General features: G+C 40.7%; 1 protein-coding gene across 2 annotated transcripts; it reads left to right on the top strand.

Annotated features, from left to right (window-relative positions):
* Window positions 1-3,824: 3,824 nt before the first annotated feature.
* Window positions 3,825-12,148, top strand: LOC130203775 (gastrula zinc finger protein XlCGF17.1-like). Of its 2 annotated transcripts, none has more exons than XR_008833532.1 (2): window positions 3,825-4,782; window positions 10,951-12,148. XR_008833532.1 is itself a non-coding variant. In XM_056430186.1 (2 exons), the coding sequence occupies exons 1-2, from the start codon at window positions 4,291-4,293 to the stop codon at window positions 11,709-11,711; spliced, it is 963 nt and encodes a 320-aa protein (XP_056286161.1). In that variant the 5' UTR covers window positions 3,828-4,290; the 3' UTR covers window positions 11,712-12,148. The 2 variants fall into 2 exon arrangements, 1 of the variants encoding a protein (XP_056286161.1); XM_056430186.1 differs by having other exon boundaries at window positions 3,828-4,492.
* The last annotated feature ends 7,771 nt before the right edge of the window (window positions 12,149-19,919 follow it).

Genomic DNA, 19,919 nt, shown 5'->3' with positions numbered 1-19,919 from the left:
TCTCCTCTCCTCTCTCCTTATGGACGCTTAGGATACACTGAGCTCCTCTCTCCTCTCCTCTCTCCTTATGGACGCTTAGGATACACTGAGCTTCTCTCTCCTCTCCTCTCTCCTTATGGACGCTTAGGATACACTGAGCTCCTCTCTCCTCTCCTCTCTCCTTATGGGCGTTTAGGATACACTGAGCTCCTCTCTCCTCTCCTCTCTCCTTATGGGCGTTTAGGATACACTGAGCTTCTCTCTCTCCTCTCTCCTTATGGACGCTTAGGATACACTGAGCTCCTCTCTCCTCCTCTCTCCTTATGGACGTTTAGGATACACTGAGCACCTCTCTCCTCTCCTCTCTCCTTATGGACGTTTAGGATACACTGAGCTCCTCTCGGCTCTCTCTCTCCTTATGGACGTTTAGGATACACTGAGCTCCTCTCTCTCCTCTCTCCTTATGGACGTTTAGGATACACTGAGCTCCTCTCTCCTCTCCTCTCTCCTTATGGACGTTTAGGATACACTGAGCTCCTCTCTCCTTATGGACGTTTAGGATACACTGAGCTCCTCTCTCCTTATGGACGTTTAGGATACACTGAGCTCCTCTCTCCTCTCCTCTCTCCTTATGGATCAATCTCCATCTCTCCATCACACATTATTAACTCTGCTTCCTCTCCAGAGTCTTTGTGACTTCACGTCTCAGAGGGTCCATTGGACCTGCTGGGTCTGATGTCATGGCGCTGCTGAAGCCCCGCCCACTCCTCCTCTCTGACTCCACCTGATGGATCATGGAGGTCTGGATCGTGGTCCATGCCGACTACCAACTATTCATACACTCTGTCATATTCATTGAATGTGTTACTCTGTAATGATTCCTTCTGTACACATGACATCTATTGTTCATCTGATCACATGACATCTATTGTTCATCTGGTCTCATGACATCTATTGTTCATCTGGTCACATGACATCTATTGTTCATCTGGTCACATGACATATAGTGTTCATCTGGTCACATGACATCTATTGTTCATCTGGTCACATGACATATATTGTTCATCTGGTCACATGACATCTATTGTTCATCTGGTCACATCTATTGTTCATCTGGTCACATGACATCTATTGTTCATCTGGTCACATGACATCTATTGTTCTTCTGGTCACAGGACATATGTTCAATAGATCTGACATCTATTGTTCATCTGGTCACATGACATATATTGTTCATCTGGTCACATGACATATAGTGTTCATCTGGTCACATGACATCTATTGTTCATCTGGTCACATGACATCTATTGTTCATCTGGTCACATGGCATCTATTGTTCATCTGGTCACATGACATATAGTGTTCATCTGGTCACATGACGTCTATTGTTCATCTGGTCACATGACATCTATTGTTCATCTGGTCACATGACATCTATTGTTCTTCTGGTCTCCATCCATCCATCCATTATCAATACCGCTTATCCTCATTAGGGTCGCCAGGGCGCTGGAGCCGATCCTAGCTGACATAGGGCGAAGGCAGGGGACACCCTGGACAGGCCGCCAGTCCATCGAGGGCACATATAGAGACATACAACCATTCACTCTGACATTCACACCTATGGGCAATTTAGAGATCAATTAACCTGACGGCATGTCTTTGGACTGTGGGAGGAACCCGGAGGGAACCCACACTGCCACGGGGAGAACATGCAAACTCCACACAGAAGGACCGCCTCGACCGGAAATTGAACCCACGGCCCTCTTGCTGTGAGGCGACAGTGCTAGCCACTACACCACCGTGCAGCCCACTAAAACTGTGGTGACTTCTTGACTTCTTGACCCCCGCTAATCTATCTCCTTCTCCTCTAGTTGAACTGCATGCGGCCCACTGACCAATCACAGCGCAGGTTACTCTGACGTACTTTCATGAGCTTCCAGAAGGCCACAGACCTCAAAAATACACCCAGTAAGTCAACCTAGCGATATGATTGGTTGAGGATGATGTCACCGATCAGGCCCCCATTCAGCAGGCTGTACTCGGCCTGTGAAGGCCTGAGATGAGCTGCTCTTCTTCCATAGAGGCTGAGGAGCTGACATCTGATTGGATACAAGCTCCCGTTCAAATAAATTGGACTGGAAGCAGCGCTGCCGGATGGAAGCGCAGCAACAGAGGAAGACAATAGAAAATAAGACAATACAAATTAAGAAAATATTTGTTTTCCTTCTTTTAAAAAAATTATAATATAGCTTTAACTTTGTAATTATGTTTAGGCCTTCAGAGAAGGTTTAGGAGCCGACACCACTCAGCTGGAGACCCAGGACGTGTTGCTGGACCCTTTGGAGGGATGGGGGTCACGGGAGAACCAGAACCAGGACTGACTGACTGACTGACTGACTGAGAGAGCGAGAGCGAGAGCGAGAGCGAGAGCGAGATGAAGAGTTACTGACTGCTGACCCCTGGTGGTGACAACAGGTAAATGCACCAGACTGTAACGAGTAGAAAAGGCACACAAACACGTTTCAATGTAAAATAGCTTTGAACCTGTCAAATTAAACTGAAATTATTTAAAATCAAGATTTCTTGGTCAGTATGAAAACCAGAGAAGTACACAAGTAGAGGAAAGTACACACAAGTACACATATTGAGAAACGCCGAAAGGGTGCATGAAGGACTCAAATGGTTCGAACACTTGGCGGTCTGACAGCGAGACGACAACCATGAGAACCAGATGTGTGTCTCTTAACACGGTCCTCCTCTGACCCAAGCCCGTTGGTTCCTACTGATCCATTCAGTAATAATCAGGAGGAATGTGTTTACATTCTTTACTTGATGGGGCAAAGTATGGATTCAATAAATAAAGTCGGACAGATTTCAGTTTCCTTAAGGCAGTGGTCACCAACCTTTTTGAGCCCAAGATCACTGACCTCCGCCTTCATGACCGGCAAGATCTACCTATTGAGGCGTTGAGAGGAAATGACGGTCCAGACTGGACTTATGACTTGAGGCTTTTTATTTGGCCTAATTCTAATTGAATGAAATCAAAACACTTTTGTCCAGCTTTCAAATTGATGAGACCAGGAACACAGAATTTAAGTGTGATACAAAAAGTAAGATATTTGTTCACCGCACACAATATGAACAAGAAAAAACACATTTGCAATGAGCAGCTGGATGAACTACAAATATAAATGTTGTATTTGTTTACATTACAACACGACACTGACAACATGATCAGTCAGTGCAACTCATGTAAGTTCAGCTCTCATCATAATGCCATCAAGTCATGTGACTCCAGTCAGTGTGATGGATGTGACTGAACTCTGTCTGTGAGCTTGTAGTTAGTTCATAAGCACAGACAGTCTGAGGCAGTCTGTGAGCTGCTGTCAGTAATCCAGCTCCTGGTCTTTGATTTGGTGATTTTTTTACTTCACTGACGAGTTTTTCGGGCCAACTGTGGTATTCATGAACGTTTTCTCATCTGGGACTGGTTCTGAAGTATGCCCGTTGGAAAATACGTTCACATCAGCTCAACAGACATCCTCAGATTTAAATAATTATAATAATAATAAATATGAGAATCACCATTTGTGACTCCTGCATCTGAGCTTTTTCAAATAATAGAATAAATACAATTGCAATCACTTTCAAGTAAACCAGATTGCTCCATCAGACAAGAACAAAAGCTTAATGTTAAGCTTTTGTTTTGAAGGCCAACAGCAGAAAAGCCCAACTCACGGAGGTAGTACCTGGCAAGTCGCCAAGAATCTCGGCAGTTGCGCATACGCAGGCGTAATTTGTTAATGCCGGAACGTAAACATTTACAAGAAGGTACAGGCATTTCACCATTTATTTATTGATGACGTAGTTGTATGTCCTTGTACTTTGAACTTGTGTAATATGTAAAGTTATCAATAAAGGTCTTTCTGCATTTCCACTGCGCCTCACCTGTAGCGCTCCCCTCTCCCAGGGAGCACAGCTGATCACGGCTGTCAGAGAACCCGCTTTCAGGCGTTCATTAAAATCAGGCGGAGATCTTTTCTGACGTCGATCTTCCAGTCAGGAAGAAAACGTTTCAGAAGACACTTCAGAAAATGTTCGAAAACGAGGAACAATGTGTTTCTGATTTTATTTTCATTTTATTTTGGAGATCGACAGGGAACGTCTCCGAGATCGACCGGTTGGCGACCACTGCCTTAAGGAATAAGCAGCAAGCCAAAGAAACGGTGACATCCAGCTCGAGCTTCTCGTTGATCACGTGTTGGTGACGTCAGAGCAGGCGGGCTCTCGTCGGACACGCACCCCCCGCGCATGCGTAGTGCGCAGGTGGACTCTGGCTCCTCTCCAGCGAGCCTCTGTGTTGTCTCCGTGTCTCCAGGAGAAATGCTGAGACTGTTGGTGAAGCAGCAAGTCGACGCGGTCGTTGAAGAGGCTTTTGTGCTGTTGGACACATTAACAGCAGCTTATGAGGACACCGCGTCTCGTCTCGGAGAACATGAGCTACACACATCAGGTTGGTGCTGCTTCACGATGGTTCCCGGGCTTCATCTCGTTTGACGGCTTCAAGTCACATGGAGTCCGTTTCCAGCTCGTGGACTGGAGTTAGCGAGACTTGTGGTGGATGTGGTTCGTTTCCAGCTCTCCTCTGATCTCATTCATCAGGGAGGAACTTTAAACACCTCACGGTGCTCGAGGCAAACTGGTTACGGGATCTGCACGTGGACATCTTTTGGGACGGTCTTCAACATGGCGGCCAGAGCAACTTCTGGAGGAGGAAGCCGGCCGTAAAGTGATCCAACTGATGTAAAGTGATCAAGATCTTGACTAGTATTAGTACAGTGATGAATACTGTGTATTTACTAGTATTAGTACAGTAATGGTTACTGTTTAATCACCAGTATTAGTACAGTGATGAATACTGTGTATTTACTAGTACAGTGATGATTACTGTATATTTACTAGTATTAGTACAGTGATCAGGGTTCGTACGGTCATGGAAAACCTGGAAAAGTCATGGAATTTTAAAATGGTCACTTCCAGGCCTGGAAAAGTCATGGAAAAAACTTAAATCATCAAAGTTTTGGAAAAGTCATGGAAATTTGTTATAATCGCATGTTCATTTATGCCGAGTTGAAATAATTAATATATTTTTTTAAAGAAAGATGGTCAAAATATAAGCTATAAACGCTCTCAATACGCAACATTTTCTAAATTGTTCATGTTTATACTGAGATTTCAGCTTGGTCATGGACATTTGATTTAAAGTCATGGAAAAGTCATGGAAATCCATTAGTCAAAATGTGTAAGAACGCTGAGTGATGGTTACTGTGTATTTACTAGTATTAGGACAGTGATGTTACTGTGTATTTACTAGTATTAGTACAGTGATGTTACTGTGTATTTACTAGTATTAGGACAGTGATGGTTACTGTGTATTTACTAGTATTAGTACAGTGATTGTAACTGTGTATTTACTAGTATTAGTACAGTGATGGTTACTGTGTATTTACTAGTATTAGTACAGTGATGTTACTGTGTATTTACTAGTATTAGGACAGTGATGGTTACTGTGTATTTACTAGTATTAGTACAGTGATTGTAACTGTGTATTTACTAGTATTAGTACAGTGATGGTTACTGTGTATTTACTAGTATTAGTACAGTGATGGTTACTGTGTATTTACTAGTATTAGTACAGCGATGGTTACTGTGTATTTACTAGTATTAGTACAGTGATGTTACTGTGTATTTACTAGTATTAGTACAGTGATGGTTACTGTGTATTTACTAGTATTAGTACAGTGATGGTTACTGTGTATTTACTAGTATTAGTACAGTGATGGTTACTGTGTATTTACTAGTATTAGTACAGTGATGGTTACTGTGTATTTACTAGTATTAGTACAGTGATGGTTACTGTGTATTTACTAGTATTGGTACAGTGATGTTACTGTGTATTTACTAGTATTAGTACAGTGATGGTTACTGTGTATTTACTAGTATTAGTACAGTGATGGTTACTGTGTATTTACTAGTATTAGTACAGTGATGGTTACTGTGTGTTTACTAGTATTAGTACAGTGATGATTACTGTGTGTTTACTAGTATTAGTACAGTGATGGTTACTGTGTATTTACTAGTATTAGTCCAGTGATGGTTACTGTGTATTTACTAGTATTAGTACAGTGATGGTTACTGTGTATTTACTAGTATTAGTACAGTGATGGTTACTGTGTATTTACTAGTATTAGGACAGTGATGGTTACTGTGTATTTACTAGTATTAGTACAGTGATGGTTACTGTGTATTTACTAGTATTAGTACAGTGATGGTTACTGTATTTACTAGTATTAGTACAGTGATGGTTACTGTGTATTTACTAGTATTAGTACAGTGATGGTTACTGTGTATTTACTAGTATTGGTACAGTGATGATTACTGTGTATTTACTAGTATTAGTACAGTGATGGTTACTGTATTTACTAGTATTAGTACAGTGATGGTTACTGTGTATTTACTAGTATTAGTACAGTGATGGTTACTGTGTATTTACTAGTATTAGTACAGTGATGGTTACTGTGTATTTACTAGTATTAGTACAGTGATGGTTACTGTGTATTTACTAGTATTAGTACAGTGATGGTTACTGTGTATTTACTAGTATTAGTACAGTGATGGTTACTGTGTATTTACTAGCATTAGTACAGTGATGTTCCTGTGTATTTACTAGTATTAGTACAGTGATGGTTACTGTGTATTTACTAGTATTAGTACAGTGATGGTTACTGTGTATTTACTAGTATTAGTACAGTGATGGTTACTGTGTATTTACTAGTATTAGTACAATGATGGTTACTGTGTATTTACTAGTATTAGTCCAGTGATGGTTACTGTGTATTTACTAGTATTAGTACAGTGATGGTTACTGTGTATTTACTAGTATTAGTACAGTGATGGTTACTGTGTATTTACTAGTATTAGGACAGTGATGGTTACTGTGTATTTACTAGTATTAGTACAGTGATGGTTACTGTGTATTTACTAGTATTAGTACAGTGATGGTTACTGTGTATTTACTAGTATTAGTACAGTGATGGTTACTGTGTATTTACTAGTATTAGTACAGTGATGGTTACTGTGTATTTACTAGTATCAGTACAGTGATGGTTACTGTGTATTTACTAGTATTAGTACAGTGATGGTTACTGTGTATTTACTAGTATTAGTACAGTGATGGTTACTGTGTATTTACTAGTATTAGTACAGTGATGGTTACTGTGTATTTACTAGCATTAGTACAGTGATGTTCCTGTGTATTTACTAGTATTAGTACAGTGATGATTACTGTGTATTTACTAGTATTAGTACAGTGATGGTTACTGTGTATTTACTAGTATTAGTACAGTGATGTTCCTGTGTATTTACTAGTATTAGTACAGTGATGTTCCTGTGTATTTACTAGTATTAGTACAGTGATGGTTACTGTGTATTTACTAGCATTAGTACAGTGATGGTTACTGTGTATTTACTAGTATTAGTACAGTGATGGTTACTGTGTATTTACTAGGATTAGTACAGTGATGTTCCTGTGTATTTACTAGTATTAGTACAGTGATGGTTACTGTGTATTTACTAGCATTAGTACAGTGATGGTTACTGTGTATTTACTAGTATTAGTACAGTGATGGTTACTGTGTATTTACTAGTATTAGTACAGTGATGTTCCGTTACTGTGTATTTACTAGGATTAGTACAGTGATGTTCCTGTGTATTTACTAGTATTAGTCCAGTGATGGTTACTGTGTATTTACTAGTATTAGTCCAGTGATGATTACTGTGTATTTACTAGTATTAGTACAGTGATGGTTACTGTGTATTTACTAGTTTTAGTACAGTGATGTTCCTGTGTATTTACTAGTATTAGTCCAGCGATGGTTACTGTGTATTTACTAGTATTAGTCCAGTGATGGTTACTGTGTATTTACTAGTTTTAGTACAGTGATGTTCCTGTGTATTTACTAGTATTAGTACAGTGATGGTTACTGTGTATTTACTAGCATTAGTACAGTGATGGTTACTGTGTATTTACTAGTATTAGTACAGCGATGGTTACTGTGTATTTACTAGTATTAGTACAGTGGTGGTTCCTGTGTATTTACTAGTATTAGTCCAGAGGGTGAGCCGTCTGACCAGAGGTGGTGCCCCTGTGTGTCGGAGGCTCTGGTGACTCTAGTCCAGGTCTCCTTCGGGTCTGTTTGATGGACTCGTTCAGACCATTTGGGCTTTGTAAATGATGCTGGCTTCTTTAAGGCTGATGCGGTTGTTAAAACTTCAAAGCGTTTGTTTGTTCAGGATGTGGCAGTGATGATGGGTCTGCGGTTGCTTGTCAAAGACTCTGAGTGCTCTCTTATACAGAGATTCTATGGGCTTGAGTGCTGCTGTGCATGTGAGTGACCAGCTGGTCAGATCATGGACTGTATGAATGACCTGGCTGCGTTCTCTGTCGAGCTGTTTCTGATGTGCCTGAAGTTTGCTAGGTTGAATGTGATGTAGGTCGCTACCTTTTTGACATGGCTCTTAAAGGTCAGGGTGGAGTCTAGAGTTACTCCTCGGGGCTTAAACTCGGTCACTAAGTCTAGCTCTGTTCTCTTTACGAATATGTTCGAGTTTGTTATTTTTTTGGGCACGTTTGGAAAAAGCCATACTTACAGTTTTTTTAGCATTCAACAGGAGGCAGGATTTAGTGAGCCACGCCTGGACATCAGACAGAGCGGATGATAGGATGCATAAAGCTTCTTGGTTGTTTTTAGCTGATGTAAAGATTACAGCATCATCCGCATACATCTGTGTATGTATATTCTGACAGGAGTTGGGTAGTGTGTTAATAAACAGGGGAAATAAAAGTGGCCCTTGAGGAACACCTACAGACAGGAAAACCTAGCACCATCAACAGTAACGGTTTGTTTTCTGATGGTCTTTGTTGAGATGCTCGACAAGAAGTTAGGCAACCTATTTCTCTGCTATTTTAGACATTATCGGTACGCTGCAAATTGGTCTGTAGTTAAACATGCCAACATTTTTTTCCCAGACTTGAAGATTGAGGTACCACTGCCACCTTCCAGGCTGAGGGGACCCCTGCATGTTTGAGGGATAGGTTAACCAGACGAGTTACGGGTTGGACCAAGGAGTCCTTCTGTTCCTGCAGCAGGTACCATGGGGAAGAGAGACAAACCATGGTCCACTCGCCATCTTGGAGTTCACTACAGATCTGAGGCACATCAGTCAAGGAAAACCTGGTGGCAGACCTATCCAGTTAGGACCATAACAAGATGGCCGGGGCTCAGGTTACGGAATTGAGGAAGTCAGTAACGGGGCTGAGGTTGGAGGAGGTCGCGTTGGGCCCCTGTGTGACACCCTGGCAAGACGTTGGTGGCAGAGAAGTTCGTCTAGCTCGGATGTACGAAGGTGGGCCGGCACTTGTGTTGAGTGGCAGCGCGCCACGGTCCACCGTCACATAGAGGCCTCTTTGGCTCAGTTCTTGGTACCAGAGAAGAGGTTTGATCAGGTAAATGTGGACTTAGTAGGACCGTTGCCCCATCCCGTGGGTTCACACACCTCCTCTCAATGGGAGACAGCGCCACTCGCTGGCCAGAAGCTGTTCCGTTGTCATCTAAATCGGTGGATGAGGTGGTTTGGGCTTTTGTTCGGACCTGGGTCGCCAGGTTCAGAGCCCCAGTGCAGTGGCAAGAAGCCTGTGTGTGATGCTCCATCCAACAACGGCCTTCCACCCGCAGGCTGATTGTTTATGGGAGCGGTTCCATCGCTCTAGTAAAACTGCTGGGAATGTTGCTGATGGTTTTGTGGATTGAAATAAACGCCACAAGTTGCGCCAAAGGAATACTTCCTCTTTGTTATTTCCACGCTCCGACACTAGCTTGTTATTCAGGAGGACCTCTGCTATGTCATGGTTATTTTGGTGAGAATTTACTGTCCAGTTTTTGAGAAATTCAGATGTATTTGAGAGTGTAGGTCCTGTATGTGGTGAGAGAATGAGAGGTTGAGTAGCTTTGTTCTCTCTGACATGTGGAGCTTCTTGCTGACGTCTCCCCGTCTCTTATTATTATGTCAGAGCATCCCGGCCCTCGCTCTACAGTCTCCTTTCTACCGGTTAATACTGGAACAGCACACGGTCGCTGTGTCTCTCTACGTCTGGCGTTCTTGTAACTCGTGTCTGGGAGAGAGATGTGTGTGTGCTCTAAGTCATCTTTGTCGTTTTAATTTAAGCCTAATATAAAACTATGCACAAGTATAACACACTTTCCTCTATTTTTTTTGGCAGCACACAGCACAAAACATTTGATCTTCCACATATTCCAACCACGGGGTCCATCCCACGTCTCTTATTTAGTCATTTCCTCGCTTCAAGCGGAAGTTGTTCTGAGTCGCCATATTGACCTCCGTCCCAAAGCTCTGATTTCTGATGAGGAGCGAGGAGGGATCTCTGAGGAGCCATGAGGACGCAAGAGAGCTACCAGGAAGGGTAGGGTTAGGGAATACTTATGGTGTTACTCATGGTATTACATATGGTATTACTTATTGTATTACTCATGGTATTACTCATGGTGTTACTTATTGTATTACTCATGGTGTTACTCATGGTAATCTTACATACAGCAATGTGGCTCCAGCAGAAGGAGCACTTTCCCCATCCAGGGCAAAAGGGCGTGGGCACCACTAGGTGTCTATCTGCTAGGCCTGATTGTATGAAGTGACATCTGCTGACCTTGTATAAAATCAGCCCTTTGCACTCGGCACTACTGTCCTGCATAATATCACTGATATTATTTTATATTTCTGTGTTTGTACATAAGGAGCAACAAATATACATTTAGTGAAAGTCCTTGAATGTCTCCAGTAATGAAAGTTGATATCAGTCTGAAGTCACCGTTGTTCATCATGTGCTCCCTGCAGATGTCCAGCAGCTGTTGGCTATTCAAGCAGATGTCCCCCCTGAGGACCAGGTCCAGGCTTCAGGATCTTCTGAGACTGAAGTCATTCATGGTGAATGGCAAGAACCGTTGTCAGATTCTGGACCTGAAAGTGAAGACGGGGATGATATCTGGAAGGAGACCAGGGAATCCTTCAGCTTCTTCAAGTGTAGTAAACGGTGTTACTACAAGGGGTTTCTGCAGAAACACATGAGGTGTCATTTTGGAAAAATATCCTCCAGCGGTTTGTTTGGAAAGAAATGTTTTAGAGAGAAGCCAAAGAAAGAATCATGGCCAAGAGGTCTAACAGGAGAGAAACCATTCAGTTGTGATGTTTGTGGGAAAAGATTTATGGATAAGGGGGTTCTGAAGAGACACATGAGAGTCCACACGGGAGAGAAACCATTCAGTTGTGATGTTTGTGGGACCAGATTTAAAGTACAGGCACATCTGAAGAATCACATGAGAGTCCACACAGGAGAGAAACCATTCAGTTGCGATGTTTGTGGGAAAAGATTTATACGACAGGCACATCTGAAGAGACACATGAGATGCCACACAGGAGAGAAACCATTCAGTTGTGATGTTTGTGGGAAAAGATTCACAAGACAGGAACATCTGAAGAGACACATGAGATGCCACACAGGAGAGAAACCATTCAGTTGTGATGTTTGTGGGAAAAGATTCACACAACAGGGAGGTGTCAAGAGACACATGAGAGTCCACCCAGGAGAGAACATTTGAAATAAATGTAAATGTTTCAAATGCAATTTGTTTCTGAATGAGATGGAGGGCAAAGTGTTTGTTCAACAGCTGATGAATCTTTTAAATAACAATGACAACATATTGTTTGTCTATGATGAAGAAAACAAAAAACTCTGTAAGAATATATCTTTATTTAAAATACATAAATCTTTGTAATGCTTTTAAATCTACATGTGGACTCGGCCCTGTTACGGCTGAGTGTCGGCTGACTGCTGTGGTCCGGCTTGATGCGGCTACATGTGAGCCAGCTTTGGCCTCTTTCATTTTAGCCATATATATACAGTATATATGTATGTGTGTGTGTGTGTGTATTCTGTATTTCTCGTCCTGTAACAATCTAAAGTTGTGACTCTAGTCCTGCTTACTGTATATGGGTGTGTGTGTTTGGTGTCATTAGATAAACAACATACACTGATGTCGGCCTGAGCCCTGATCTTTTTACTGAAGCCTTTACACTTATTAATGAATTTGTCTGGTGTGCAGTTTTGGAAGGAAACTCTTAAACAGACAGATGAGACTGAGGAAGAGGAAGAGTGTGAGAGAGATCATCATCAGGTTGTGAAACTCTTAACAAAAGGGTAAACAATGGTAGAACGTGAATCTGTGTGGAATGTGAGGTACATGACCACAGTATTAAATAAGAGACATATTATCTCCTGACCATCATTCATAAACACAGAGTACAAATGACGGGACATGAAGTGGAGTCAGTGTTCTCTGAGGTATGGTCTGATAACAGAGGGTTCTGCAGAGAAACTATTTCATGTTCTATGTTAATGCCAGATGCTTGAACAAGGTCGAGGGTTAAAGCAGTGAGTCGGTTTCTGAGCTCTCTGACAAGTCAATCACTTCTCATAATGAGATCAATGCAGCATTAAGGCAATCATCATCATCAACCACCACATGCACATCCTACATGCGTTAGTAGTAGAGTCAGTAGTAGAGTCAGTAGTAGAGTCAGTCGTAGGAGAGTCAGTAGTAGGAATGTCAGTCGTAGAGTCAGTAGTAGTAGTAGAGTCCGTAGTAGAGTCGGTAGTGGTAGAGTCAATAGTAGTAGAGTCAGTCGTAGATTCGGTTGTAGAGTCAGTAGTCGAGTCAATAGTAGAGTTCGTAGTGGTAGAGTCAGTAGTAGATTCGGTGGTTGAGTCAGTAGTAGAGTCGGTGGTACAGTGGTTAAGTAAGTAAGTAATTTATTTTCCAGAAGTACATACACTACCATTCAAAAGTTTGGGGTCATCCAGACAATTTCGTGTCTTCCATGAAAACTCACTTTTATTTCTCAAATGAATTGAAAATTGAATAGAAAATATAGTCAAGACATTGACAAGGTTAGAAATAATGATTAATATTTGAAGTATTCATTTTGTTCTTCAAAGTTCAAGCTCAAAGGAAGGCCAGTTGTAGAGCTTATATCAACAGCATAACTGTTTTCAGCTGTGCTAACATAATTGCACAAGGGTTTTCCAATCAGATATTAGTCTTCTAAGGCGATTATCAAACACAATGTACCATCAGAACACTGGAGTGATGATGAAATGGGCCTCTATACACCTATGGAGATATTTCATTAGAAACCAGACGTTTCCACCTAGAATAGTCATTTACCACATTAACAATGTATAGTGGGTATTTTTGATTTGATTAATGTTATCTTTATTGAAAAAACAGTGCTATTCTTTGAAAAATAAAGACATTTCTAAGTGACCCCAAACTTTTGAACGGTAGTGTACATAACGTGTACATACTGACAGACATTAACAACAGAAAAAATTTACGAATGGAGGACCGTCCAAAGACCGGGGTCTGTAGGCTCCTCTGAGATGAGGGGTTGGACGGCCCCTCCCCTAACCCTTTAACCCCCCCTCCCAACTACTACAGGCACACAGACAGTACACACACATATGGATGAAAACATAAAATGTCGTACAAACAACAACAAAAAAACAGAACAGGAAAGAGAAAAAGAAAACCAAAAGAAAAAGAAAGAGACATAGTAAAAATAATAATAAAGGACAAATGTGAACTACTGATAACTTAGAAGAATAAAAATAATATCACGAACATCAAATTATGTATATACATTTTATTTTAAATATTTTCCCTCTATTGTACTGTGCCGCCAGGCTGTATATCAATATTAATAACTTTCAAAATGAAGTGAGATGGCGTTTAAGGCGAGAACCAAATGCCTTCGTGGTGGATGCCGATTTGACTTCGTCCGGAATTTGTCTCCAGAGCTTTGGACCTCGACAGATAAAGCTTTTAAATACAATGTTGACCAGGCACGAGCACAGACATTTTGGGGGGCAGGTGCTCAAACCAAAAAAAAGGGCACCCAATGCCAAAAAAAAATTCTGACAGAGTTGAAGCATTAGCATCAATACACTGATGATGCAATACATCCTCGACCTGCGTTTCCTCTGGGCAGCATCAGACCGCTAGCTTACATTTTCTTTATGAATAAAGATGAATTATTATATAGCAACAACAGTACAAGCGTTCTGATTGGCTAATGGATCTTCATGCCAGCCACGTATTGCCCTCCTCGCTGGTCTGATACGGATCCGTATTGCCCTCTTACGTCATTTTCAAAATAAGCGATATTGATAGACATCAACAGCCAAGAGCAGTGGTCCTCAAACTAAGGCCCGCTGGCCGCATACGGCCCGCCTCCACATTTGGCCCGGCCCTCTGAACAATACCAAAGGCCTTTTGATTTTTTTTTCAGTCTGGCCTCGCAAATCCTAGACTAGCCCGTTAAATAGAACGGAATAAGAATTATCTCTCTTTTCTCTCTCTTCTCTCTCTCTCCTATCTCTCTTCTCCCTCTTCTCTCTCTCCCTCTCTCTTCTCTCTCTCTCTCTTCTCTTCTCTCCCTCTCTCTATTCTCTAAACATAACTTACGTCAGTAAACAGCTGGACAAGGCTCTGAAATCACGGATTTCGTGAGTTTTTGTTTGTTTATTTTTTTCGGAAACGTCGGACCAGTCGTGACGTCATGTTTTCAGCAGCGCTAATGTTGTGGTCGATTTATCACAAAACAACGTCAGGGGATGATGGATGTGTCACTCTTGCCTGTCTTCAAAACTTGAGAGCCCTGTGTTTGTCTGGTGCTGTGGGTCAGAGGAGAAGGAGGTGCAGCCGTTTGGTGGCGCGAGGAGCACTGCGCGGAGGAGGAAGTGGAGGAGGAGGAGGGAGGGGCGCGGCGGGGGGAAGAAGGGGGGGGGGGGGTCTCGTGAGCGTCGCGGAGCATGTCGGGGATAAATTCTCACAAGAACTCAAATAAATGCCCCGTCGGATATTAAAACACATTTGGGGGGACTTGATGGCAGAGAGAGTAACTTTTATTCTTAAATACGGATGAATGAAAAATGTTTCTCCAGCAAAAAGGGCACTTTACTCATCCAGGGCAAAGGGGCTGGTGCTTGTGCACGTGCCTGATGTCGACTGTATGTTTATTTATATGTATGCCACCACTCAGCCGCGTGTTGTGGTCGTAGACATTTGTGTTCCTACACTCTAAAAAGCCCAACTTAAATTTATTTGTCCTAACAATTTTATTAAAGTTGAGTCAACAAATGCCTTTGAAAAAAGTTGAACGAACTCAAAATGTCAATTTCATTAATAAAGAGTGGAATCCACTTAAAATGTTAAGTTGAGAAAACTTAATATAGTGGTTTGGGCATCTGCTGAGGTAACTAAGGCCACTGCGCATGTATGTCAGTAAACACACACATATATATATATATATATACAAATACATATATAAATACATATATATATATGTAAATACATATATATACTACTTTAATCTTATATTTTAAATAATAAAATAATATAGAAATATTTTCTTTAGCCCCTGTTTAAAATACATTGGTTTTTGATACCATTGTTTGTTTATTATATTTAGATATGGATTAGATTTGGAAGGATATTGTCCATTGTTTAATGGAAGATTTGCTCCAGTTCAGGTTTTTGTCACTTATTGAATTAAAGGGAGCCTGTACCATGAGAGCAAATGTTTCCCTGTATTTTGCTCAATTTATTTATTTAATTTAACAGACTATGAAGATTGAAATACTATAATACTAATGTGTAGGAGGTGACTCTTGTATGAAAGTGGTATATTTTAGTTTTTAAAATCTGCATAAAAATGTCTTTTGACTTTTGAATTGTATTGTTACAGAATGGGAAGGAAAAAAATGAAAATTTAAAAGAGGCGGTGAATATTTATTATAGTCTCTGTATGCTTGTTTTTGTGTAGAATACAGACCCGGAGGAATCTTACGTGAAAGGAGTTGAACTGGGAATACTGCAGAGTGGGTGGAGCGGGGGTGTGGTTCAGGGAACGGTGTCTGATTGTCATCAGCTGGACTGATTGGTAATCAGATTGGTAATCAGTCCAGCTGATGACGATCTGTGTTTGTGTATCTGAGGCTGTCTCCATAAAGGAGCTGGACAGACAGGAGAGGAGCGTGGAGAACAGAGACACAGTCTGCTGTCGGAATAAACCGATGATTTTGGATTCACAAAACAGATTTTTTTCTTTTTTTTTCTTTATGCAGCCATTTTGATTTTTAATGATGTAGACCCTCTGCTGTCTATGTTCAAGTGTTGACACCTGGAATTCATATAGTTATGCAAACAAATGTTTAGTTATTGTTAATAAACATTTTGTGTTTGAAGAAGTTTGTTTTCTTTAACTGTTGACTTTTCCAAAGAAAACGGTGTACATTTTTAATTAATTTAAATGAAGGTAACATTGCAAAGAATGTTGAGTGTACTCAAATAATGGGCAGTGAAATTTAGTAACAAAACATTTTAAGTTAAAGTAAGTTCTCTCAACAAAACATTTTAAGTTAAAAGTAAGTTCTCTCAACAAAACATTTCTCAACAAAAAATGTTAAGTGCTGTTGATGTATGTTTTTAATCTACAAGAACACACAATTTAAAGTTTCTCCAATTTAATATTTTAAGTGTTCTGAACTTAAGTACATGAGTAGATGTAACTATCAAATGCAATATTTTAAGTAGTGTTAACTTAAATACATAAGTACGTCTGAATAGTTATAATGTTACATTTGACAAACTTAAGATATCACTTTGAGTGAACTTCTTATCATAAGTTGACACAACACATTAGCCCTTAGTTGAGTGAACTCAAAAAGGCTTTGCAGCTGGTTGCCTCACTTTTTTAAGTTGACTAATTTTTTTTTTTTTTTAGAGTGTAGTGAACATACGTAACAGATTGTGTGGCAGATTATTATTCATAAATCTGTACATAAAAATTCCTGTCTGACACAAATGTAGATCTGTAAATCTCAGAATGCCCAATCTCTTAAAAAGCGGCTCAGTGTGTTTTCGTTGTTCTTCACGTTGCAGATGATCCACACAGCCCTTTTTTGTAAAATCTCGATCCATTTGACCTGAGTTTTAGCTGCGGATCCCCAGAGCAGATTACAATACAAGAGGTGCGGATGGACAAGGCTCTGGTACAACAAACGCAGATTTTCTGTTGAGAGTATATTTTTTGAGGAGCGCAGGGCAAATGTGCCGCTTCGTATACGCTTCCGACAACTGTCAATATGTTGATGCCAGCGCAAATTGTCGTCAATATAGACACCAAGGAACTTGGTGCACTGGACTTTTTCGACATTAGCCCCATCAATCTCAAGCCTAAAATCTTGATCTGGGAGATTATTTGATTTATTTATTAGCATATAATTAGTTTTCTGTGGATTTAGAGATAACTTGTTCGCTTTGAACCAATCCGATACGATTTTTAGCTCTTCATTTGCAGTTTGATATAAGTTATCGTGGTCCTTCGATGAAATATAGATAGTTGTGTCGTCAGCAAAGAGGATGCTTTGAACACGTTTTAAGACTTTTGGAAGGTCATTTGTGTACAATATAAATAGCAGGGGTCCTAATACAGAACCCTGTGGTACTCCACAAGTTATATCATATGATTTTGATTTGAACCCCTTGTATTTCACATATTGTTTTCGACCACGAAGATAACTTTTAAACCACTCGAGTGCCGTACCTCTAACACCATAATGGCTCAGTTTTTTAAAAAGTATTGAGTGATCGATCGTGTCAAAAGCTTTAGAAAGGTCTAGGAATAATGCCAGAGTGTTCTCTCCGTGTTCAAGTGCAGTGTAGGTGTCAAACAGAAACCCAGTGACCGCGTTCTCAGTCGAGTGCTTTGGTCGAAAACCGTATTGGCTTCCGTATAACAAGTTATGCTTTGCAACAAAGCTGTACAGTCGTTTATGAACGACCTCTTCCAAAATGTTGGAAAAGCTTGGCAACAGAGATATTGTACGATAGTGAGTAAAGTAATGCTTTTCTTTGGCTTTGTAAATGGGGATCACTTCAGCGATCTTCATATCATCAGGAAAAACTCCCTTCGATAATGATTTGTTTACAAGATGTGATAAAGGAGTGGCCAACGATTGACCAAGTTGTTTGACTAGATTCATGCTGATACCGTCGTGACCGGCGCTTTTCTTTGGCTTAAAGCTGTTTATTATTTTAGAAATTTCATCCGGGTCGACAGGATTAAGAAACATCGATTGAATTGTGGACGATTGACCAAGATACTCAGCAAACGAGTGATCAGAGCATCCAATTTGGTCTGCATATTTCACACCTATGGTCGCGAAATATTCACAGAACCCATCTGCAATCTTTTTAGGGTCAACTTTCTTTTTGCCATTGACATAAAATACATCCGAGATACGAGACTTGTCGTTGGATTTGTTAATGATTGAGTTAATCACTCGCCAAGTCTTCCTTGAGTCATACATATATTCATTGAGGAGGTTAGAGTAGTACAATTGTTTTGCGTCTCGTTTGGCTTTGTTTAATATGTTTCTGTAGGTGAGACATTTTGCCCGCGCAGGATGACTGTCTGGTTTCCCCAGCTGGAGTTTGAACAGACGATCACGCCTGCGTATTGAGTTCATCAGACCCACCGTCATCCAGGGTTCTCTCATAACATGCTTGCGAGAAATACGAACAGTTCTCGCATGGGGCGTGATGATCCAGTATGCTTATAAATGACCGAGTGACTGCGTTAGTTGCTTCGTCTACGGTCATGTTGTGTAGGTCAGACCAGTCAACATTGGACAGAGAATGATTAATATCTTGCAGCGTATGATCAGTGACAGATCGCGATGTGATAACGAGAGGCTGCTTTTTCTCATTAACCATATTTCGTTCCCCCATAAGCGTTAGACACGGCAAATGGTCTGAAATATCAGAATAAATAACAAAGGAGATCAAGTAGATGTTCTCCTGGTTAACATAAATGTTGTCGATGATTTAGAACTAGATTTAGTTATTCTTGTGGGAATTGTAATCGTAGGCATAATACCACAAGCGAAAAAGGAGTCCAGTAATGTCGAAGTTTGTTGATGGGAATCAACTTTCAAAAGATCGAAGTTTTGATCCGTCCCGATCACAACGTTACCAAAGTTGTTGTACTGGATCTGTGACAGTATAGTATTGTATCGCTCAATAGATTGAGACTGATTAGTGCCTGGGACTCGGTATATCTCGCCAACAAGAAATGGCTTTTGCTTGTGGTTTAATTGGACTTCGACAAAAATGGACTCAAACTCTCCCTCGATTTTCACACCAATGTCAACTCTATCCTTGGAGATGTATTTCTCAGCAACATATACTGCCACGCCACCTTGTTTAATGTTAGCGCGATTTTTGCAATATAAGTTGTACCCAGGGAGGGTATACAATTCCTGACTTTGGTCAGTCAGAAACGTTTCATAGAGAAGTATAAAGTCCACATTAATTTTCTGCTGCTCAAGCCTGAATAACAGATTCTTTCGCCGATCGAATTTATCAGCTACACTGTGAATATTTATGTGCAGAGAACAATAAGAGAAGTCCCGTTTTATCCGCGCTACGTTCATAATATCTTCGACTTCAGAGTAAAAACATATTATGTTCTTGTCAAAAACCCTGACATCCACCGACTGGTTTTGGTTCACACAAATCTCAAAGACAGATTGTTCTTCGTCAGTTATGATCATTTTTAAAGATATTAATATATTCTAATACCAATACTGCTGGCGGCGCAGTGAAAAAAAAGTATTTGAGTTTGACTGTAAAAGAAAAAGGATTTGAGTTTGACTGTAAGTCGTACATGACTTTCATGCTATG

This window comes from Pseudoliparis swirei, chromosome 13 (genome assembly GCF_029220125.1).
Source record: "Pseudoliparis swirei isolate HS2019 ecotype Mariana Trench chromosome 13, NWPU_hadal_v1, whole genome shotgun sequence".
Classification (NCBI taxonomy): Eukaryota; Metazoa; Chordata; class Actinopteri; order Perciformes; family Liparidae; genus Pseudoliparis; species Pseudoliparis swirei.
This window is presented reverse-complemented; position numbering and strand designations above follow the sequence as displayed.